The sequence below is a fragment of the Engystomops pustulosus genome, chromosome 4 (genome assembly GCF_040894005.1).
Source record: "Engystomops pustulosus chromosome 4, aEngPut4.maternal, whole genome shotgun sequence".
Lineage (NCBI taxonomy): Eukaryota > Metazoa > Chordata > Amphibia > Anura > Leptodactylidae > Engystomops > Engystomops pustulosus.
In genome coordinates, this window is record NC_092414.1 from 147,754,570 (window position 1) to 147,779,162 (window position 24,593).

At 40.4% G+C, this 24,593-nt stretch overlaps 1 protein-coding gene across 2 annotated transcripts in view; it reads right to left on the reverse strand.

Annotated features, from left to right (window-relative positions):
• The window catches only part of MTMR10 (myotubularin related protein 10), a 49,607-nt gene extending 25,267 nt beyond the window's left edge, over positions 1-24,340 (reverse strand). Inside the window, exons 1-2 of one of the 2 annotated variants that reach the window (XM_072148021.1) lie at positions 24,026-24,340; positions 23,700-23,757 (exon numbers count right to left, since the gene is read on the reverse strand). In XM_072148021.1, coding sequence (XP_072004122.1) covers positions 23,700-23,757; positions 24,026-24,082 — 115 coding nt within the window. In that variant the 5' untranslated portion in view covers positions 24,083-24,340. Of the gene's footprint in view, positions 1-23,699; positions 23,761-24,025 lie in introns of both variants that reach the window. The other variant, XM_072148020.1, reaches the window with a different exon arrangement.
• Between the last annotated feature and the right edge of the window lie 253 nt (positions 24,341-24,593).

Here is a 24,593-nt window from a genome sequence, read left to right on the forward strand (position 1 = left end):
AAAAAAAACGTCAGAAAAAGGGCCAAAAAAACACCTTTAACCCCTTAATGACCGCCCTATCGGGTTTTTACGGCGGTCATTAAGGGTACTTCTTCTGATGCGACGCCTTTCTACGGCGGCGCATCAGAAGAAGTTTTCGGGACACCGGGTCTCGCTGGTGCCGGTGTCGGGCTGTGATATCACAGCCCAGACCCGGCACTAACACCCGGGATCGGAAAAACTCCGATCCCGGGTGTTTAACCCCTTGCACGCCGCGGTCAAGCATGACCGCGGCGTGCAAGTGTGTCCCCCGTGGATCGGACCCCCCCGGTGTGCTTACCGGGGGATCCGATCCCTCCTGCCGCTGCCCCGGGTTCCGACGAGTGACCCGGGGCTGTCGGCTCCTCTTCTCACCGGGTCCTGCCTTCCTGGCAGGACCCGGCTGTAAGTAACTGAGCATGCGCAGCATGCTCAGTTACTTTCACTATACACTGCAATACAAGTGTATTGCAGTGTAAAGGCTTGAATAAGCGATCGGATGATCGCTTATTCAAGCCAAGAAGTAGAAAATGTAAAAAAGTAAAAAAAAAAAAATTAAATCTTTTTATAATATAATTAAATAAATAAATAAAATAAAAGTCCCATAATCTCCCCAGTAACACATAAAATGCAAATAAAGTGAATAAAACACAAAAACACGTACATATTTGGTATCACCGCGTCTGTATTAATCTGTACAATAAATCTAAATCAATATTGAACCCGCTCGGTGAACTACGTAAAAAAAAAAACTCAAAAACTTCCCATAATATACAATTTTTCATCAAACACCATCACAAAAAATGTTCTAAAAAGTGATCAAAAAAAGTTACGTTACCTAATATGATACGACTGAAAAGAACAACTGTTTTCGCAAAAAATAAGCCCTCAACCAGGTCTGACAACAGAAAAATACAGAATTTATGGTCCTGAAAAGTTGTCAATAGTAAAAACAATGCGATTTTCTCCAATATTGGTTTTGCTCAGGAAAATTGAGCAAAAATAAGAAAAACTATATAAATGAGGTATCACCGCCATCGTAGTGAACCAGAGAATAAATATAAAATATTATTTTTACGTTACAGTGAGCGGGGGAAAAAAAAATGCTAACAATCCAAAATAAAAATTGATGATTTTGTTTGTGTCCCCCTTGAAATAGTTAATAAAATCTCATGAATAAGCTTTAGACTCCCAAAATAAATTATTTATACATTGTATCTCATCCCATAAAAAATAAGCCCTCATATGATCGCATTACCAAAAAAAAAAAAAAATTATAGGTCGTACAATGTGACAATACAAATCTGCTGTGAATGGCGCCTCCATTCATTCTATACTCGGCCGTGCGCCCGTACAGCAGTTTACCACCACATTTGTGGTATCAGTACACTCGGGAGGAATTGGGCATCAAGCGTTGCAGTGCGTTTCATCATTTAATTTATTCTGAAAATGTCAGTTTTGGCCTAAATGAATGTATTTCCAAAAAATTCTAGTTTCTAAATCGCAGGTCCATATTTTTTAACCCATGTGAAACACTTAAAGGGTTAATGGACTTAATAGAAGTTGTTTTACATACATTGAGGGGTGAAGTTTCTATAGTGGGGTAATTTATGGGGTTTTACTATTATTTAGGCCTCTCAAAGTCACTTGAAAGCTGAGTTGTCCCTCAAAATGTGAGTTTTGGCAATTTTCATGAAAATAAGAAAAATCGCACCTAAAGTTCTGCACCTCATAACATCCTAGAAAAATGACCGGAAGCATAAATTATCATCCCAACATAAAGCAGATATTCTGTAAATGTTAATTATCACACTTTTTGGGTAGTTTTACTTCCTGTCTGGAAACCAGAACATTTCAAACTTGGAAAATGAAGAATTTTTACAAACTTTTGGCAAATTTTCACTTTTTTTCAGAACGAAACGCAAAACGTATCACTTAAATTTTATAACTAACATGAAGTACAATGTGTCACGAGAAAACATTCTCAAAATCACCAGGATATGTTAAAGCGCTCCGAAGTTATAACCAATTATCGTGAGACATGTCAGATTTGAAAAATCGAGTCTGGTCATTGAGCTGAAAACTAGTGTCGGTGATAAGGGGTTAAGGTCAGGTACAAATTGTTTATGGTAGGCAACTAAAAAGTTTACTTTGCCATCCGTACGTTCCTCGGATAATAATGGACTAAAGCAATGGGAAGTTATTTTTCACAAAGTACAGTTGAAAAAGCCCACGTGTCTATCAAGTACGAGACAGGGACAGGGGAAAGAAAAAGAAATACTATACAATTACATAACAATGTTGTTTTGCTGTGAAAGGGCTTTATTTTGCCATTTTGGACATCTGTCCAGTGTTCAAGTCATTTAGAAGAACATTTGTTTAAACAAGAAAACCCTGTATTTTGCAGAACATTGCTGGCATACTTCCCTAGTGGGAGGAATGCTGTGACCCATGAACACAATAGTAGCAAGTGAAAAGCATCAATGTATTCTCTTCCACAGTGGTTTTACATATTAACATCAGAATATACTAGAAGCGTAACGTTACATATCTTCTGAGTTTTAGAATAAAATCTCATCTTTTCTAGGATTTCACATTTACGCTCACAAATTTGGTGTCCAAACCGTTAATTTTTGTGCATAGTTTCTGCATTATTCAGAATCTTCCCCAACTCTACCCATCACAGGCACACATTGTTCTGCTTAAGCCAAATGGTTACAATGTGTCCCAGACACTGAGCTTCACTCATGACATGTGACTGGTAATAGCTACAGATGGATGCAATGCTGCGCTCTGCCGGAAGGTTTACAATGGAAATGTAACACTACATGAAAACGAATCCACGGATGTAAAGGTAAACAAGACGTCATGTACAGAACATGAGAACACGTTCATGTAACCTTTAGTTTAATGGGGGTTTTCTCTACAAGGTTACAGGTTTATATATAGTTCACGATGAGGTGTGGACTAGAAGGTCCACACAAGAATATGGGTCCCTCATTAATCAGAATGGTGCTGTGATAGCCTAGTACAGTGATGGCGAACCTTTTAGAGACTGAGTGCCCAAACTCTACTTATTTACCATGAAGCGCCAACATGGCATTTTAAGCAGTAACTTATTGCTACCTTTTCTTCCACATCTTTCAATTGTATCTGCTGCCTGACACAGCCAACACAGTTGAAAGAAAGAGGGCAAATTCAGACTCTCATTATAGCTTCTCTCCAGGGTCTCTCAGTAAAGGAAGAATGGTGGGTCCAGCAGTTCCAAACAGCCAATGAAGTGTCACTTTAAAATAGAACTGAGAGCAGCATCTCTTAAGTTGCCTGGGACTGCAGGAAGATTTGGTGGATATGGTGAACTTTGTCTTGCAGGGATGGTCTGAGTGCCCACAGAAAGGGCTCTGAGTGCCACTACTGGCACCCGTGCCATAGGTTCGCCACCACTGGCTTAGTACAATGCTCAGCTATCTCCTACAGTACAGATGACAGGAGGCGCAGTGCGCTTGTGCAGAGGGGTTACGAGGAAGCCTTGTTCTCAATATGTGGATTGGAAATTTGTGAAAAACAACTAAAAGGGGCATTTAGAGGAATGCACTAAGACAACTAGAATAAAAACAATGCAATGAGATGCGGTGCATTCACATGAATATTGTAGCCATTCGCTGGCCTCAGTATTGTACAATACATAACATGACGGTGAGTGACTGCTGCATTGATGATATTGATGACCACATATGGTGGAGTGCTGTAATCTATAGGTAGCAATGAATAAAATGTAAGACAGCACTTGAGACTAGTTAGTACCTATATTAACAAGGGAACATATTTATACAAGTGCACTATGTAGCACGACATCCTCTTCTCCATGGCTGCTTGATGCACTGGAAACCCTAATCTACCAGTGTTTGGAAGCCACAGAGAAAGGGAACGTTGAACAAACCTTTGAATCAAATTCTTTCCTCAATGTGAAATCCAAAGCCCTTACAATCCGTATCTGTATCTTACAATCCGTATCTGTATCTTACAATCCGTATCTGCGGCATTAAGATTATTATTAAATAACCCAAGTCCAGAACAATCTTTTGAAATGAAAGTGGAGAAAACAAAAGGACAACAAAAGAGGCCGGCGCCTCGCGTGATAATGTCAGGATAGTTTTTTCTCAAGTAAGTATCAAAAGGTGCTCACCTGGTAGTCACTTGTATAAGTGCAGTAAGAAAATCAGTGAGGGATGATTTTCACCATTTTTGCGGGTCTCCTGTGATGGTTACTCCAGCAGCTCCCACTTGCTCCAATGACTGGTATCCAAAGGAAACCGTAATTGTGTGTAGATAAGAGAAGCTTCTCTTATCTACAGAACAATCCTTTGGGCATTGATAATATTGAGTATTTTCCATAGCATTACATTTTTCTACATTAGCAATATCACTATCATCAGATACCATTCTGGCATTTTAAGGCTAATAAACCGATATTACAGACAAGGAAATATCACCACCGACAATCTGCTGAACGTAAACAGAACCCAAATATGCGCCATGATAAAATCAAATACTGGGGTATTAAACCTCAGTCATGTTAAAGGCTCGAACTGGAAATTCTTTGCATCTTGGCAGGCAGAACGGCTGACACATGCACAAATTCTTAGTCATCCTTACAAGACTGCGCCAGCAACATTCCACGTTATGAAAGGTCCAGGAACACACAATTCATTGTCTGACCTTGGCGAAGAGCACAGGATCCCAGCATAAAATAAGTGATTAATTCAATTATGAGAGAATTGGATCAACAAGTTACATCTTCCTGTGTATACCACATATGGAAACCAGAATTGGAGCAGATGATTAAACCTGTAATAGTATTATTCAACCATTACCTAATGTGAACAAATCTTTATACCAATCACCATCCAAAAAAAATAAAAGTCACGGAAACAACTAAATGAGCAAGACGTGAAAGAGTCGTGACTCACCCATGGCAACACAAACCCATGGAATTAGAGTCTCCAAGCTTTACAAAGTTCCTAGGCGACAATGAAACTCTAAGAGGCGTAGTGGGCAATCTATTTATTTGAAATCATAATTTAAAGGGACTGTCCAAATGTTGATAACATTTTTTTTTTATTTCTTCCATAAACAGCCACACTCCTGACAATGGTTTGTGCAGCTCAGATGTACAGAAATGAATGGAGCTTAGTAGGAATACCACACACTACCCATGGTCAGGTGTGGAGCTGTATTTGGAAGAATGCAGCCATGTTATTCAACCTATGAATATTCTTCCAGAAAGAGTATTCTTATTCTGTCAATCCTTGTCCTGGATACAAACCTACTATATGTGGAAAATAACCAACATCATTCAAAGTATACAGTGCAATTATATATTAAGCTATACTATAAAAGCTTCCTGTATCCACCTGTCAGTCAATGCCAACTCTGGAATCAACACAACAGAACCAAAGAACAGCTCCCTTTTTTATGTAATATTTCTGAAATAAATTAAACCTTTCAGGCAATACTCACTGCTCTAATAGTCCTGCATACCTCACATTAGGCTATGACTGACTGATCTCTGTATACATTATTTGATACAGGTAAAGCCATCACCTTGATAGTGTGGGAGTTCACTCCATGCTATTCTCCACTGAATTCCTAATAATTTGTTCAAAAGGAAGTGTACTTGTGTAAGAAGCTAAGGCCGCCTTCACACGTTGCGTTTTTGTTCCATTTTCATTGCGTTTTGAAACATTACAGCAGCTGAGGAGAGAGGATTTGCCCAATTATATTACTGTAAACATTTGCATTTACAAAATGCATCGTAAACGTGATGTTACAATGCGTTAACAAATATAAACAGTAATGTAAATAGGAAAATCGCCTATCCGCAGCTGTTGTAGTGCTAGCTGTGTGTAGCATTTCAAAATATGTCTCTAGCTGGAAGATTTATCACTGTGGTGATTAATTCTGGTGCAGCATAAGACTGTCAGTACCTACTTTAGACCTAGTTGGTCTAAACCAGTGGTGGCGAACCTATGGCACGGGTGCCAGAGGTGGCACTCGGAGCCCTTTCTTTGGGCACCCAGGCCTTCACCCCAACACAGAGTTTGCCAGACAGGACTCAAGGTTTTCTGCTGAGGTCCAATAGAGCCCAGGAAGCGCCATGCTCAGCGCCATTTCAAAGCAACATCCTTGGCTGCCAGGAATACAGGAGGAGCGGGAAGGTGTGGATAGAGATGGGTTGTCGTTGGAGCTCCTGCTCTGGGTCCCCTGATTCTTCCTCTTCAGGGGACCCTGGAGGGAAGCTACAATCCAATTTTCCCCATCTTTCTATTGTATTGGTGAACCCAGGACACCAATACGATTAAAACCTGTGTTACAGCAGGGATCAGTAGGTTACTGCTTAAAGGGGTTATCCGGGTTTAAAAAAATTTCTTATGGCCGGGCTGGGGAGGGCTATTTAAACACAATAAACATGTACTTACCTCGTCCGGTGCTGCCGATGTCTTGCGCCGTGGCCGGTCTTCTCTGTGCACTCTGTCTCCAAAAGGTTTGCCATCACTGGTCTAAACTGTGCACCAGAATTTTGGGTGCACGGCAGATTTCCTGCAAGCCTTTTCTCAGAAGGCCCACTTTTCAAACACTTTTAGGCACAAACCCCCCCAGAATTGTGTCGCTATTAAAATGTATGAATTGTAATTTTCTGGATATATATATATGAGTATTTGTAAGCTTGTTCTTTTTCGGAATAAATCAAACAAACATCGGCAGCAGAGAGTTTTTAAACTCCGCTCAAGGTGGTGATAAATCCCCCCCTGTGTGCATGTACTATGTATTGGATCACAGCATATTATAATTTGAACTCCCAGTTTCGCGCATAACTAAATAAAGTCAATTTTAGAATCCAATCAATTTTGGAAAATATAGTACCAAAAAGGATACCAATACAAGGCGAGTTATAGATATTGGTACCATATACAAAACGTCAAAGAAGCATACCCTGACTGCAACTGCAGCCAAAGCCCATGACTTGCCTGCACTATAAAGATTATTCCCTTGTCATGCCCTATGCAGCACCGTACCTGTAAGAGCTTAGCCCTGTACATGCTCGTTACATAAGCCACTGAAACTCTCATTCACTTAACAACAAACACATGTTTCATGTAATACACAAGGCTTTGGCATGAGAGTTCCCCAGCTGCTTTATGCACAGTAGTAAACAATCTTGTGTTTATGTATATTATTATTTCCAAGAAGTTATTCCCCATCATAGGCAAGTAACCAGCAGACAAAAAAAAAAGGGTCCACAGCTTTCCACTGGTGGTGTGGAAAGGTTGACCAATGTGAAACAAGGTTGTATTCTGACACCTTCTAGCATCTAGGCCACAAAGCCTCAAGGTTTCATGAAGGCATTGAACAGAATAGATTGTACTGCTGTCAGATTCCCTTTAACAACACACATGGCTCTGAGGGTATATGACTTATGTCATACAGTTCAAGGCTGAGTGACATCACTGCATATGCAAACAGCACACAAGGCGGGAAGACAAAGTAACTGTCAGCTGTTCTGAAAGAAATTATCCTTTCTCAATAAATGCATGTTTTTCCAAATATTACATCTGGAAAACATAACAAAAGGTCAAAACAGATGATTATCCAGTTACAGGTACTCACCACAAGATAATGGAGCTTATTTACTGAGGGTCCACGGAACACACTTTCGTCGGCTTTAAGAAATTTTCATGATTTGCGCTGCTGTGACAGGTATTTAGGGGGGCGGGCCATCGCACGATCCGATGGATTCGGGATTTAATTTTAAAATAGTGCACTGGGAAAAAGAAGGTGAACACCAGTGGACCTCAGCGGGGAAGTGACAGATGCAGGAAATCAGGCGCATAATCTTTGTGAATAGCGGCAAAGTTCATTTTTGTCGGACAACGCACAGTGCGGATCGCGACAGGACCAGGTAAGAAAATATTTATTTGTTGTACGGAGCTGTGGGTGGTGTAATTTTTTGTGACATTTGATAATATTTTCAATGATATCATTTTTAGGACTGTACGACCTTTTGATCACTTTTTATAGATTTTTTTATATTTTTAAAAAGTGCCATTTTCGACTTTGGGCGCTATTATCCGTTACGGGGTTAAACGCATTGAAAAACGTTAATATATTTTGATAGATCGGGCATTTTCGGACGCGTCGATACCTAATGCGTTTAAGATTTTTACTGTTTATATTTATGTCAGTTCTAGGGAAAGGGGGTGATTTGAATTTTTAGGTTTTTTTATTATAATTTTTTTTTTATACTATTTTTCAGACTCTCTAGGGTACTTTAACCCTAGGTTGTATGATCGATCCTATCATATACTGCCATACTGTAGTATGGCAGTATATGGGGATTTTTCTCCTCATTCATTACAATGTGCAATTAGCACAACATATGTCTGGTTATATATCCGGCTGTGCAGTTAGGCCACTTTGCTTGAATAGATATGCACCGCAATACTGTACAATGTATGAAGCAGAAGGACAGACCATAAAGTAATGAAGTGCACATTACCACATTACAACCATCGGAAAGCAAGCAGCTTATGATTAAAGAGTAACGGTCATTTCAAAAAACTTTTGATATGTTGTAGGGCAGGTAATTTTAAGCCCTTTTGCAATTGGATTAGTTACCCCAATATTGCTCCTTCCTCCTGTATTCTGCAGACTTCTCCCTTGGTGTTCGTGACTCCTCAGATGGCTGTTGCTAGGCACACCCTGTCTTCACTGAGGAGCTGACTATGTAGGTAGAGACACACTCGCCTCTCTCCCTACAATCAGCTCTTTACCTCATGGTTCAGTGCTCCAGCAGTCATGTGCTGACAGGAGCTCTAATTAATATAATAACCAAACAACTACACTTATCTTTCCCTCAGCTTTCCCTACACTTGTATATAAACAAATAATCCACACAGAAACTGCATATTGTCCCCTACCCCCCATCACCTCACATTCCACAGCAGGAAATGGCAGGAGAGGAGAGATTCTCAAAGTCTTCAAGCTGTCCCCCCATGTGCTGTGCTGAAGTTTTACATAGATAGATGGATAGATAGATAGTATATACATAGATAAGACTAGATAGATAGATGGATAGCTCTGGTCTCATTGGTCAGCAGCAGGCGCTTGTCATGAGGTGACAGGAGGCAGGTCCCGCCCCTCCATCTTGCCGATTGTCGTTCTTTTGAGAGCTGGAAACCATGGTTGCTATGGGTCAAAAAAGGTACTAAATTTGGACCGAGAGGCAAAATACTTTGAGGAATGATTCCCAGGGACACCTGGAGCAGAATGATGTATTTTAGTTTTTTTTGCTCCAAATGACGGTAACACTTTAATTTCCCTGAAGAATTCAGGATGAGGCTTTATAATCTCCACTAACCGGTGTTTATCCATCCCCGCTTTAGGGAAGTGCTTTCTCCAGACTATGTTTTTAAAGCCGCCATGTTTGCTGAGGGAAAAGAGAATTTACAAGCCCTTTTATTTATATTTGGTTTCATCTAAATTGGGAGAAAAGCAAAACAGACATAAGCCAAAGCAGTAACCGCGGATCCACACCCTCAGCCGGAAATAGGCCAAACTCTGGAAGACATCTGGCCTTTCAACCAAATCCTGCTCAAAAAGCCAAGAATTATCTGTCCAAGAGTTTTTTTTTCCTCTTTTTTATAAGTGAACAGACCTCAAAGACAGAATTTTGGCCGCAAGCCAACTATGAGCTCTGCCTATACAAACATAATACACACTTTAAGGATTTCTGAAAGGAATGACTCTAGATGCCATGCATATTATGGAATATTATAGCCATAAGAAAATAGAGAACAATCCATAAAGTTCCTTCCGCATTATGGCTCTGGTCAAGCATTTCATAGCCGGTTAATGTATCTACTCATGCAACTAGCATTGCTGTGTGCCAAAAATACTTCCCTGACAAAACAAACTACTTGCGTTTCAAGGTGGAGGTCAAACACCCAAACAGGTCATTACACAGAGAGAAACTAAACATGAAGCTTTAGGATACTGTCATAATCAGACTCAGGAGCAATAAGGAAGTAACGAAAATTAATCAAGTCAGGTTTATATTATCCATTTTAAAGGAGGATTTTCGGGAATAGCGACTGATTGGGCTTTTAGGTTTGGACTTTTACTTGAAGGACAAACCATCAATGAAGTGTAAATTTCTATTACATATATTTGTAAGCTTATCCTTTTTTTGAATACCGTATATATACTCGAGTATAAGCCGACCCAAGTATAAGCCGAGGCCCCTAATTTTATCACAAAATACTGGGAAAACCTATTGACTCGAGTATAAGCCGAGGGTGGGAAATGCATTGGTCACACTCTCCCCAGTATATAGCCTGCCAGACCCTGCCCCAGTGTATATAGCCTGCCGCCGCTGCCAGACAGATCGCACAGAAGATATACAGGGGTCATCGGAAAGGTGAGTTTAGATATATTTATTTTTTTGACTCGAGTATAAGCCGAGTTTGGGTTTTTCAGCACATTTTTTGTGCTAAAAAACTAGGCTTATACTCGAGTATATAAGGTAAATCAGTTTTTTTAATCACATTCAGCTCCAGATTATCATCACCACTACTGTTCATAAAGGAAGCCATGCTGCTAGGATGAACCCATTGTACAAAGGTCTGTTGAGGTTCATCTGATGTAGAAATAGCAATGTTATTGGAAACAAGCGGCCCAGAGCTTATCATAACTGTACAATATGAATGTGGTGTGGAGATGGAGGCGAGCAGACGTCCTTTGAGACAATGTTCGATAATGGTTTCCCCAACAAGAGAGTACTGTCAAGCCCAAAATCTCACACACACACAAAGATATACAGCTCCAATAAGATTGATAAGATACGCAATACAAACAGGCAAAGAGTTGCATCCAGAGGCTACAGAACAGGAGATTCAACCAATTAAAAAAAGCAGGCGGAAACTGGATCTTGATATGCGGCTTGCATTTTAGCATGTTTAACAACATAGTTGGAAATTAGAACATCACTACTAAAAGTAAGCAGTAACGCGTTTCAGACAAAATGCCATTCACCTTAAGATAACTTCCAAGTGAATGCGCTTTAAAGGGACACATACCCTTTAACAATAAGGCAGTGATTGAATAAAAAGGCTACATATGCAAGAAGCCTTTTGGATTATGCTCTTGGAAAGAGTTTCCCAGGGGCATGACTTATAGAAATGACTTAATGTCTATTAATGCTACATTCCACATTTGCTCTTTCCCCCCACTGATATTTTAAATAGCTGTTTAGATACATCATCATATAACGTTTCCTACATAGTGCACACTGATTCACAATAAAGATAAATATTTTAATTTTCCTATAATTTCCTTTTTTTTTTTTTTTTTACAGTCCCTTGTACATAGTATATGGCAGTGGTGGCGAACCTAAGGCACTGGTGCCAGAGATGGCACTCGGAGACCTCTCTGTGGGCACTCAGGCAAATTCTGTGCCTGGGAGACAGCCCGACATGACACCTTCCTGCAGTCTCAGGCAGTCCAAGTAGTGACCCATCCTGTGCTGCCTGGTCCTGTCTGAAGAGTGAGAAGGTGTGGACAGGGTCGGATTGGAGCTCTAAAATTCTGGTAGAAATAAATTTGTTACTGCCTAAATTGTCGTGTTGGCACTTTTGGAAAAGCTTGTGTGTTTTAGGTCTCATTTTGGGCACTCGATCTCTAAAAGGTTCGCCATCACTGGTATATGGGATCACACTACATAGGAAGCATATAGTTTAACCTAAACTTAAAGGGAGACTGACATTATATAAAGGCAATCAAACACAAGAAGTCCTCCACATGACATTACATAACTTGCTCAGGTCTCGTGATTCCTTGTAACCCCTACTACGCTTGCAACAATGTTTCCGGTGGCCTTTCTCCCATTAAAGCGTGTTCACTTAAGCTGGATTCACACTACCGTTGCCCGCGGTACCGTCCACAGGAACATATGGCGCACAGCGCCGTGAAAAAATAGGACATGTCCTATTTTTTTACGGGGTACGGAGGTACGGGGTACGGAGTGGTACCGCTCCCGTAGGGCGCCACGCACCCATTGCCATCTATGGGGGACGTATATTGGCCATATATACGTACCCCATGCGGCAGTGTGAATGAGGCCTTAGAGGGCATCTTTAGGCATGACAAGGACTAGAATGCCATTTTGTCTGAAATGTGTTACTGCATACTTTTTGAAGTGATGTTTTTACTTTAAACAGGTTTATGGATTTACCCCTTCACATTCAATACAGAATGGCAAGTGACAGTGATCTCAGTCATGACAGATCGTGTCACGGCATATTTAAGTTAGGACAGATCCTTCGCTCTTCAATGCCACCATTCTGCATTTGGTGGTGTTGGTGAGATATGTGTGATCTGTCCTGTAGATACTGTTGTACAATCACTATTACTAAGCCCCCCCTCACCCAACCTACGGTTTTCCTTGTGTTATTCCCAGCACTGTCCGTTTTTTTTCACTGTGTTATGCCCCCCCCCCCATTCCCAATTTAAGTGCGTTGTGATAGTAGAAGTAGCAGTAGTGCACGCCATGTGTGCAAGAGGAGGTAGTGGTGCTCGCAATTTGAGAACTTGCTACTAAAACTATAATACTTTTAAAATTCGTAAAAAATAAGCAAACGTAAAAAAAAAAAATATATGGGAATAGAAAGAAGACAAATGGCAAAAGTTTTCTACAAAAAATTTTTTTGTGGTTTTATAGAAAATTGCTATTTTTTTCAATAGCAACTTGATATACAGAGAAGAGTAAGTCAAACCCTCCTTGTTTACTAAGTTGTTTACTGTGGAGTCAGTAAAATCGTCATGTGTATCTGGCTGCAGGCTGCTGTAAGTAACTAACTAACAAGGCCAGAAAGTTAATCATTACAAATCTGAAAGTCTGACCAAGAAATCATTTCAATGGAAACTACATGTTTTCGTGACTTCTACTAAAGTTGTATTAGAAAATCCAGCCTGGCAAGTTCATAGTTTGTAAAGGCATCAGGATCACCAAGTCATTGCTGACAGTCTATATTCACACCTTCCAGCTTATCACAGGGGAACAAGCGATTACTAGCACAGCACACAACACTCAGACAAACTAATGTACAATACAAGAGCCACAAGATACCATGGGACAGACAGCGACGCACAAACCTACAGCCATGTTCCAAGTGCATTTATCCGTATATCAGATCAAGAAGATTGAAGTAGAACAAAGTAGAATCCGAGAGACATGTAACAAAACATGTAAAATAAATATTGGTCTGCAAGAGGTCTTCTGAGCAACTGCACCACCAGTCAAAGATCTACGAGTTACAATTACACTTGCACAGGGTGTGGGTGGCAGCTGTGCAACACATAAATAATGTAATAATGTACCACAGAACAAAAGCCTGCCGCCAGCCAGCAGCAACTGTGAGCCGGAATATATTGTATTATCACAGCCAATATTTACATTTTTTACAGTCCAGAGCTCTAAATATACCCATTATAGTAGGGAAAACTTAAGATACATTGCAATGATTAAGTAGGCCAACTTCAGGAATCCAGAAAAAGTGGCAGCGGTAAAACTATGATACATGTGCCCCTATGTCCTATAAAAAAGAAATGAAGGTTTCATGACAATACACAGCAACACAATTTCTTGGAGCAGTACTTGAGGTATAAAGATGACAGCTCCTTAACCCCTAGGCGCACCAGGACGTTATAGTACGTCCCCGTGGCTACATGTTAAGCGCACGGGGACGTGCTATAACGTCCTGCTTCTGGCATCGGCTCACGAACGGAGCCGGCACCAGAAGCAGCGGCTGTCAGCTGTCTATCACAGCTGACAGCCTGCACTAACACCCGCGATCGGAGCCGACTCAGATCGCGGGTGTTAACCGCTTACACGCCGCGGTCAAGCATGACCGCGGTGTGTAAGGGTGTTTGCGCTGTGGATCGGATCCCCCGTGCCGCTTACCGGGGGATCCGATCCACTTCTGGGCAGCTCCGAGGACTGGCATGTGCCCCGGAGCTGCCCGGTTTCCATGGCAGCCAGACCCCTTCCGGGTCTGACTGTAAACTGTCTGAGCATGCGCAAGCATGCTCAGACAGTTTACACTGCTCTACAATAAAATAGTATTGTAGAGCAGTGTATTGAACTTGAACCAGTGATCAGAGCATCACTGGTTCAAGTTCAAGTATGTATAAGTAAAAAAAGTGAAAAACACTAAACACTACACATTATAATAAATAAAAAATAAATACATTAAAATATAAGCCCCTAAAATGTCACTTTCCCATAAAAACACTTAATAAAGTATAAAAACCACAAAAACGCAAACCCCCCCCCCCGCATATTTGGTATTGCCGCGTCCGTAACAATCTGTATAATAAAACAGAATCATTACTGGACCCGCACGGTACACGCCGGAGGAAAAAACCCGCAAAAACGTTCCGAAAAAAGATCATTTTTAATTAATACCCTATAAAAAATAGCTCTAAAAAGTGATTTAAAATATTTTATGCACTCTAAAATAAGCCCACTAAAAAGAACAACTCTTCTCGCAAAAAATAGGCCCCTAACCAGATTTGTCAGCCAAAAAATAAAAAAGTTATGCATATGAAAAGATGGTGATGCTAAAATGAACAAGATTTTCTCCAAATTAGTTTTTATTCAGTACAATTGAATAAAATACACAAAACCCCCACATATTTGGTATCCCTGCGTCCGTAACAATCTGCATAATAAAACAGAATCGTTATTAGATCTGCAAAGTGAACCCCGTAAAAAAAACAACCCAAAAAAAAGATAATTTTCAATTAATACCCTATAAAAAATGCTATAAAAAGTAATTTAAAAAATGTTATGCACTATAAAATAAGACCACTTAAAAGAACAATCCTTCTCGCAAAAAATAAGCCCTTAACCAGATTTGTGAGGCGAAAAATAAAAAAGTTATGCATATGAAAGACGGTGATGCTAAAATTAACAACATTTTTGCCAAATTACTTTTTATTCAGTAAAAATGGGAAAAAATAAAAAATCTATATAAATGAGGTCTTTTCGTAATCGTGGTGACCCATAGAATAAAAATAATATACACTATTTTTATGGTATGGTTAACGGCCCAAAAAAAAAACATTCCCAAAAATTGATGATTTTCATTTCCTCCACCAACAAAGAGTTAATAAAATCTCACCAATTAGCTATAGATTCCCCAAGATTACGTACCAGAAAAGTGCATCTCATGTGGCAAAAGAAATAAGCCCCTATAGGTCCTCATTAAAAAAAGAAAAAAATTATAGCCTGTACAATGTGACAATGCAAATCTGATCTGGATGGCGCCTCCTTCCCTTCTATGCCCGGCCGTGCGCCCATACATCAGGATACCACCACATATGGGGTATCCGTGTACTCGGGAGAAATTGGGTATCAAACTTTGTGGAGCCTTTTTTCATTTAATCCCTTGTAAATGTTTAATTTTCCACCCAAAATGAGTGTATTGTGAAAAAACATTACAATTTGCAGACTGCACCTCCATTTTGTTTTAACCCCTATAAAACACCTAAAGGGTTAACAAACTTCTTAAAAGTGGTTTTTCATATGTTGAGGGGTGTAGTTTCCACAATGGGGTAATTTAGTAGTCTAGCTATTATTTAGGCCTCTCAGTGTCAATTAGAAGTTGAGCAGGTCCATCTAAATACGGGTTTTGGTGATTTTACAAAAAATGTGAAAAATGATACCTAAATTCTGAGCCTCATAACATTCTAGTAAAATATGTGGAATCTTAAAAAACCATGCCAACCTAAAGCAGACATTTGGGAAATGTAAGTTATGAATTAATTTGGGTGCTATGACTATCTGCATCAAAAGTAGAGAATTTAGAACATTGAAAATAAAGAATTTTTCCAAATTTTTGCCAATTTTTGTTTTTTTTCATAACTAAACGCAAAAGATTTCATCCAAATTTTTAAACTAATTTGAAGTACAATGTGTCACGAGAAAACAATCTCAAAATCCACTGGATATCTCATGGCGTTCCAAAGCTATAACCACTTATAGTGACACAGTCCAGATTTGAAAAATGGGAGCGCGTCCTTAAGGCCAAAAGAGGCTGAGTCCCCTAGGGGTTAAAGGAGATATCTACTCTAGAGATGAGCGAGCACTAAAATGCTCGGGTGCTCGTTACTCGAGCCGAACATTTCCCGATGCTCGAGTGCTCGTTTCGAGTAACGAGCCCCATTGAAATCAATGGGAGACCCGAGCATTTTTCAGTAAAATTACAAACTGAACGAGCACAGTGAAAGAACACAGTGCAGAACAGATTGCAGATGTTCGGGAACATCTGCAATCTGTTCCGGAGACACGCGCGCAGAACGGTGTTCTCCGCAATAGTATTTGAAGAACAATGTGTGTATAGAACAACTTGCAGATGTTGCCAAACATCTGCAATGTGTTCTTCACACATATTGTTCTTCAAATACTATTGCGGAGAACACCGTTCTGCACGCGTGTCTCCGGAACAGATCGCAGATGTTCCCGAACATCTGCAATCTGTTCTGCACTGTGTTCTTTCACTGTTTTCTTCAATTAAACGATTAAATTAAATGTTTTAATTGTATTTTTTTACTGTTCTTCACTTCTTTTTTTTTTAATTAAATGCTCGTTATCGAGCAGGGCAAATACTCGTCCGAGCAACGAGCCGGTCCGAGTATGCTAATACTCGACCGAGCATCAAGCTCGGACGAGTATACTCGCTCATCACTAATCTACTCATATATAATAGCATCTATTCATGTAAGACAGAAAATTAAAAGGAAAAACAATACACAAATTGACACTTTTTAATAAGCAATCACACAAAAAATTATTTTAAAACAGGTTTTCAAAAAGCTTTATGAATCCTAACGTTTTAAAAAGATTGCAAAAATTATGCAAAAAATTTTTCCCCAATGGAAATTTCATCGGTGTATTTGTATTGCTACAGAGGAAAAGGTTTTGATATTATTTAGGTTCCACGATAAATGCCGAAAATGTTTTTACAAAAATAAATGTCAGAATAAAAGTTCACCACTAGGAATATATAAATACCCTGGATTGGTATATAGTTATAGTGCCAGAAAAATCTATAAACAAAAGAAATGGCCTGGTGGAGAATCAAGGGGTTAAATTCATATACAGCCACTAAATAATTATAAACTACAGGTAGTAAGAACACCAGTAAGGAATGGATCCATCTACAAGAACCTTCAGCTGTTCTATGGTATCATCCATGTGCCCTACTTGCATTTCTGTAGACCAATGTCAATCAGAAAGGGTTAACGTTAGAATAACACAGATTGACGAACAAATAGAACACAAAAAACCTTACTGAATCTTCCTGCAAATATTTCACTGAATGCCTGGGGCATCCACATACAGCTATATTTCATCTGCACCCACGCAACTGCTCACAACATTTAGTAATAGTCCCAAGGGGACATCAGTAGGGGCCATTCAAAATACTTCAAGATTATGTTAGGTTCATATCTACGGTCACAGTTCTGGCAATTTGGAAGGGATGAAAAGTTATGGCAACCCTTTATAAACGCTTCAGCCATTTGGGAGACATTGCTTTTACTATTGAACTATGGCTCTTAATAGAAGGTCCATTTAGATTTTTAAATATTTTACTTATTAATTCTCAAAAAGTAAGACTCATGCAATGTGACTAAATCTCTACCCAGTGCCATACACATGTCAACATGGCCATAAGTTCAGTAGTGACATTTATTTGCTCTTAGTGATCTGTATGACAATAGAGAAAACTCATTGTCCCCCCCTTAGTCGTAATCTTTTTTTATTTGCCAAAAGTGGGTACATGGGCAAATGGTCTTGTTCACAATCACATTGGTGTTACAAAAAGTCACAAAGGATAGTATTGACATAGTACAAAGAGATATAGATTAACCTGTCAACCTGGGGCACACACCATTTTCTGAAATTTTCCTCCGAATGAAAAGAACTTCTGGTGCTACTCACACCCACGAGATTTTCCGTATAAGTTTTTAAATACATGGCAGCTATTACGTTTATAAACCATTATCACAAAAGCCATATAAACCAAATCCACTATTTAACAGGCGATGAGTTTGTGGCCAAGGAACAATCTACAAGACAGCCTTTCAAAGACCTACATAAAGCCTTCCCAATGTACCCTTGATATGGTATCATAGAGAAAATCTCGAGTTAAGAAACTTTTGCATGACCCCTTAGTCTTTTTTTGACGTTTAGTACAAATTATGTCACACATATATATATGGTAGTTGTGCAAGTCACACTCTTACAAACAGAGTCAGGCTAAAGTAGTCTTGCCATATATATGAATTATTAAACAAGATCTATAAGTATTTCAGCTTGTAATTGTTCATTCAGACAAAGTAATAATAGTAACTAGGAAATTCTATGAAGGAAAAAGTCCCTCATCTGAAGTCTAAAACTTAAAAATAGTTAAAGAAAAAACACAAAATTCCATATCCACACATATACAGCACCTGCATGTGTAGCAGAAGCATGACATCATTGTGATATTAACCATTCTAAGCACATATTCCTTCCTCAGCAGACTCCCAGGATGCCGAGGGTGAAAGGCATACTCCCTGTCTATTCAGCATGCTTGTATACTGCCCTGGTAACAGCCATGGGAGGTGGCGTTGCCTGGCAAACCAATGTCATGGGAAATAATAAGCAATTTTCTTTCAGTCAAAAAGAAGGACAGCAGAGTGACATCTGACGGCCTCTCACATGAAATTCTACAATGAAATGGAGAGGTAATGGAATGGCATCATGCATGGATTCCACCGCTCTCAACCTCTGCAACTGCAAAAGTTTACGCTACTAAAGAAACTTGCAGTATAAATAGACCCTCTGCCATAGAAAACACACAGACATGAAAAGCCCCACGAAAATGGCAAGGTAAATAAATATACAAGCATCTACACAGCTATAGAAGAAGAGATTTCAGGACCTTGCCATCTAGAGGTTTCCAATAAAGGATTTTCTTGCTGCTTCTGTTGATAACATAAACCTTCAAATAATAATGTTTCTATACAGACAGTCCCCGGGTTACATACAAGAGGGATTCTGTAGGATTGTTCTTAAATGCAAGTCGGAACAGTATAATAATTGTATAATTGTCAGAATTGTATAATTGTAACTCCGAACAAAATTTTTTTTGGTCTCTGTGACAATTGGATGCTAAAATTTTAGGGTTGTCATAAGGATTAACAATAAAGCTTAAAGGGAACCTGTCACCAGGAGACCCATTTTTAGCACTCCCCCAGTCCCCCAGAACATAGTACATAGACTGCCAAAGTGTTTTTGTATTAAAAATTGGTTTTACAGAAAAAAAGATATGTTATATTGTACCTTTCATTAGCATCTGCTGTGTGACTAGGCAGTTGCCAAATGGGAGGGGCTGGAAAGGAGCAGTTCCCCCCACCCTTGGGGAACAGCTACTCCATGTGACCTTTTCAAATATATGAATAACTCCTTTCACTTGGCTTAGCGTCGCGCCCTGCTCCTCTACAGCCAATCCCGAGTGAGGGGAGTTATTCATATATTTGAAAAGGTCACATGTCTCCCAAGGGTGGGGGGGGGGGGACTGCTCCTTTCCAGCCCCTCCCATTTGGCAACTGCCTAGTCACAGAGCAGATGCTAATGAAAGGTACAATATAACATAACATATCTTTTTTTCTGTAAAACCAATTTTTAATACAAAAACACTTTGGTACTAAAAAATGGGTCTCCTGGTGACAGGTTCCCTTTAACTGCAGACGCCTTTGATAACTGTTGCAGTTGATCATTGTAGCCCAAGGCTAAAGTAGAGTAAATTACCAACATTCAGAGGGCCATTTGTAACTAGGGGTCGTCTGTAAGTCGGGTGTTCTTAAGTAGGAGATTGCCTGTATTGCCTTATAACTCCACCCATTCTAACCAGCCATAAAACAGAAATATTCCTTTAGGAATAATTTTCTTTGAAAGCAGAAGCACAAGTTATATTTACAGTGAATTTTATTCCAGTAGAAAATGGCATGAAATGAAATCAACCACCAAAATCCTGATAAATTAGGGGCACTGTGACTGTGGTAATATTCTTATATTTGTTATTCCTGCCTCCGTCCTACAGGCAGACAGCAGAGAGAGACAGAAATCTCATCTGCACAATCTCACACAGAAATCCAAGATGGCGGCCACCCGACCCTAAGTCAGAAGTTACAGGGTCGTGTCTAGGTACAACTTGAATTGCATACAGCAGGACTGATAGAGACAGGTTTGACTTATGCAGGCGGTCCCCTACTTAAGGACACCCGACTTACAGACAACCCATTGTTACAGACAGACCCCTCTGACCTCTGGTGAAGCTTTCTGAATGCTTTGCTATAGTTCCAGATTGCAATTATCAGCTGTAAAGTGTCTGTAATGAAGCTTTATGGATAATCCTTGGTCCCATTACAGCAAAAAAGGTTTAAGCTACAATTGTCACTGGGGCCAAATTTTTTTGTCTGGATCTACAATTATTAAATATACAGTTTCGACTTGCATACAAATTCAACTTAAGAACAAACCTAAAGAACCTATCTTGTACGTAACCCGGGGACTGCCTGTATCTGTGAAATGCTGTATTTTTGTTAACAGTGAATTAGAGAAAGTGTTATTTTGTTATCCTGAGTACATATAAGAAACTTGTCTTCATGGGAATACCCCTTTAAGAGATACTGCGCCATTTTTCAACATTGAAGAAATATTTTTCAAGGGAACCTGTCATCAGATGTCACCACATGAAAGATACACGCTAGATACAGTTCTATTCGTGTTATGTTTTGGTCTATATCTAGCCTTTCAACACAACCACCTTCAAAAGGGATGCAATTATAAGAAATTGTGATGGGAAGACCCCATTCTGGTGACCAAAACAGTGAATAGGAGTTTTCAGCCATAAGCATTAAGTCTCCACAACACCTAACCCTAACACCCAACCCTAACCCTCACTACTGTAGCATATAATACTGTAACTATTAGCATAAACCCAATTGGCTTCTCTATACTGAGACCTAGCAAAGGTAATATGGAGGCTACTGCTGAGGTCTGTGAGTGGGGTCTGACCCCATACACAGGGAACACATAACATTTATCAATAATCCATACACAGATCCACTATGGAATCTGTCTTTAAAAGAGTTTCATCTTCTGAATTCTCAGGAATTTCCTGAAAATTTCAACAAAATTTTGTGCAAGGCAAAATCACTAACCCCCCCCCCCCCCCCCAACTTAATAGGTTAAGTATACGATGTAGGAGTCTTGACACAAGGAAAGAGTATATAAATGTACATGCAGCAAGGAGGCGACAGGGCAGCCCAGTTTGTTTGTTGGAGATTATTACCCAATTCCTGGTGTTTCCAACCACATGGACACACCCTGCAAGATGTACGATACAGAACGGTGCGGCCGATACTAGGCTCACTACACATTCAAGCTGCATTGTGAATAGTCTGTTGTCAGCAGTGACCCTTGGCATTTACAAACTGCCCCCTCTGTGCATGCCCACTCTCATGCCATGTATCACTCTCATGCCATGTATGACCGGGTTCCTGAAGCCCCTGTGGACCTGAGAGTTCACTGTGTGGCTATGAGAAAATTGTAAGGAGTCTTCACTGCTCTGAACAGTAAAGATGGCCATAAAAAGTCATCACACTGTCACTGCAGATGGTAAAAGACACACTGCAATAAATGTAATCTGTATAGAATAATTTTTTTTGCATGAGTTTCTACAACATAAGTAGTAATGAAATAGAAGTTACTTCCCCAATAGCAATAAAACCAGCAATAATCTCACAAGTTGCGCTCATGGAGGTTATTCAGAAATGATTCCATGTATGAGCATCATCCGCCAATGTGGTTTAGCTTGAGGCCAAATGGGATGTAGTTGAAGACTCTCAAACATCAAACACGTATATGTATAGTATGTATTTTTCATGACACATTTAACAGGGCTGTAAAATTATTACACACTAATAGCGTAACTGATATTGTCTGATGTTTAGTGTAAACAGGATGACAGCAGTTACTTGTGGAGTCTACACAGAGATGAAGTATAATGAAAAGACAAACACCTCTTCTCTTCCGAGCAAAAAATCATCAAGTAACTGCTGTCATCAGGGGCAGATTGAGACTGTATAAATATTATAGCCCCTACAGGTCAGGAATTCACTTCCTACATATGGTACTGGAATTAGCTTCTTGAGAAATAGATGATGGGGCTTATTTACCAAGTGTCCGCAGAATGCAATTTCGTCAGATTTTGGAAATTTTCGGGATTTGCACCACTGTGACAGCTATTTAGAAGGGGATTATGTCGCACACAATCAGATTTTGACGCATTGGCGCCGGTTTTCATGCGACAGAAATCAGAGGGCGGGCCGTCGGACGATCCGACTGTTTCGGACTGAGCGGGGGATTTAATATTCAAAATTGTGTCGCATCCAATGCACTTACATACACCAGGAAGAAGATGTGAATTCCGGCGGACCTGAGCGGGGAAGAGACACAATGCAGGAAATCAGGAGCACGATCTTTGTGAATCGCGGCACCGTGCATTGTAGTCGAACAATGCACTTCAGGTGAACTCCGTCGGCCAGGTAAGTAAATGTGCCCTGATGGGTCTCTTCTGCCCGCTTTCAGAACCTTTGTATGACCTTCAAAGGTCCTGAAAGGGCTCTTGTGTACATGTGTATTAAGAGCAAGAACAGATTTACAACGATTTGTGGGTGAAGGCTCTTCTCAGTATAAAGTTTGATGGGCGGTTGATGGTCTGGGTGGCCATGGGCCCCTTGGAGAGTAGTGAATTATAATCCACCACTGGCTGCCACTCTGCATGAGCCCACTGTATTCTGTACAGTTGTAATCTACATTAGGCATCTGACAATACTGGTAGGTTGTGTAGATGTGTAATAACTTTACAACAATGTGGCTAAATCTGTAATGATACAAAAAAACACAGGTTCCATCCAAAGACTTCAATAAAGAGGCGCATCTCCATTTAATGTATGAGGAGTCTGGCGACAAGTAAACTAGGGTCCCCTTCCTCCAAACGCACAGGTGGAAACTGCACCTAGTTTGTATTTCTTATGTCTCTGTACCCTTAATTCTTTAAATGGTGTTTAGATATTGAGGTCTGGTCATTTTTTAGTTGTGAAGAGATGTTGTTGATCCATTTCATTCAGCTGAAGAAGCATATGTAAGGAGAAACAGTATGGCCAGCGCTGATCCTGAGGTCTCATCTCTGGAAACCAGAATGTGTAGAATATTACGAACTCTGGATCTACCGACACTGGGGATGGGGGGCTAGGACCTGGTCCTATAATAGGTAAAGGGGTCTCCTGAGAACCAAATAGCATCATAGAGCCCCTTCAAGTCTGCACCTGCTGGAGATAACCATCTCCTCACAGATATTACAGGGACAACTTCCAGCTGTGTTTGTGAGTACTTAGAGTAAAACATGGAAACTTTCCTATCCTGTCAGCCGGTGATGAAGTCCTACGTTACACTTGACACAGTGACGGGCAGAAAAATAAACAGACTTGGCGCTTTGTGCCCCTCTTACCTGGCAGCAGGACGGGTTTCAGCTTCTTGATTTTGGTTTGCGGGGTGAGTTTATCTTCCTGCTGGAAAATATGGGATAAATATATGAGGCGCATATGGAGACATCTGCAGCACATGTGTAACACATACACTCAATGCACAGCACATGGGGGACCACAACACCCACCCACCAGGCCTAGACAGGAGGCTTGCTGGGAGTTGTAGTCTCAGCACGCAGACTACATGAAGTTGAGGGCAGAAGTGACACCTGACCCCCCAGGCCCTAATAGTGAAGAGCCCCCTATAGGGTCAGATATCTGTGAGGATAGTAATGTGCCATTCACATACCTGAGGGGGCAGCAGATAGGAGCGAAACGTCGGCTTGGGCTGCTTCATGGAGAACATTGTGGCTGTGAGGACAAGTGTTGCTGCTGGAAGGTGCGAGCAGCCTCCGCCCGCAGTGTCCGGCGCTTCCCCGGCCCCACACTTATCCTCCCCGGAGCTGCTCCATGGCTGGACGCTTGTGGCTTTTGTTGTGTGTCAGGCCAGACATTTCCCTCTCCCTCTGAGGCTCTCACTCCCACACGCACTTTGTATTTGCATTCTCACTGATTTCCTGTGAGTCTGTCCCTTTCTTTTCACAGTCTGTGCACATGTGCAGAAAACCCATTCAGGGACGCGGCTCCGGCGCGCTGCACCGCCACCTAGTGTCAGAGCCGGGAAACGCAGTATAGGCTTCCCGCAGCTATAGGTGGCATTACCTTATAGTGAGGGCTATTATTTACTGATAATAATACATAATAGAAGGCGGAGGAACATTGATCTTCTTAAAGGTTATATAATACATGTCTAGGTTGTCTATCTAGGTGCTGGTAGAAATTGTCATAAACATGGCCAAATCCACATATTTGCTGGA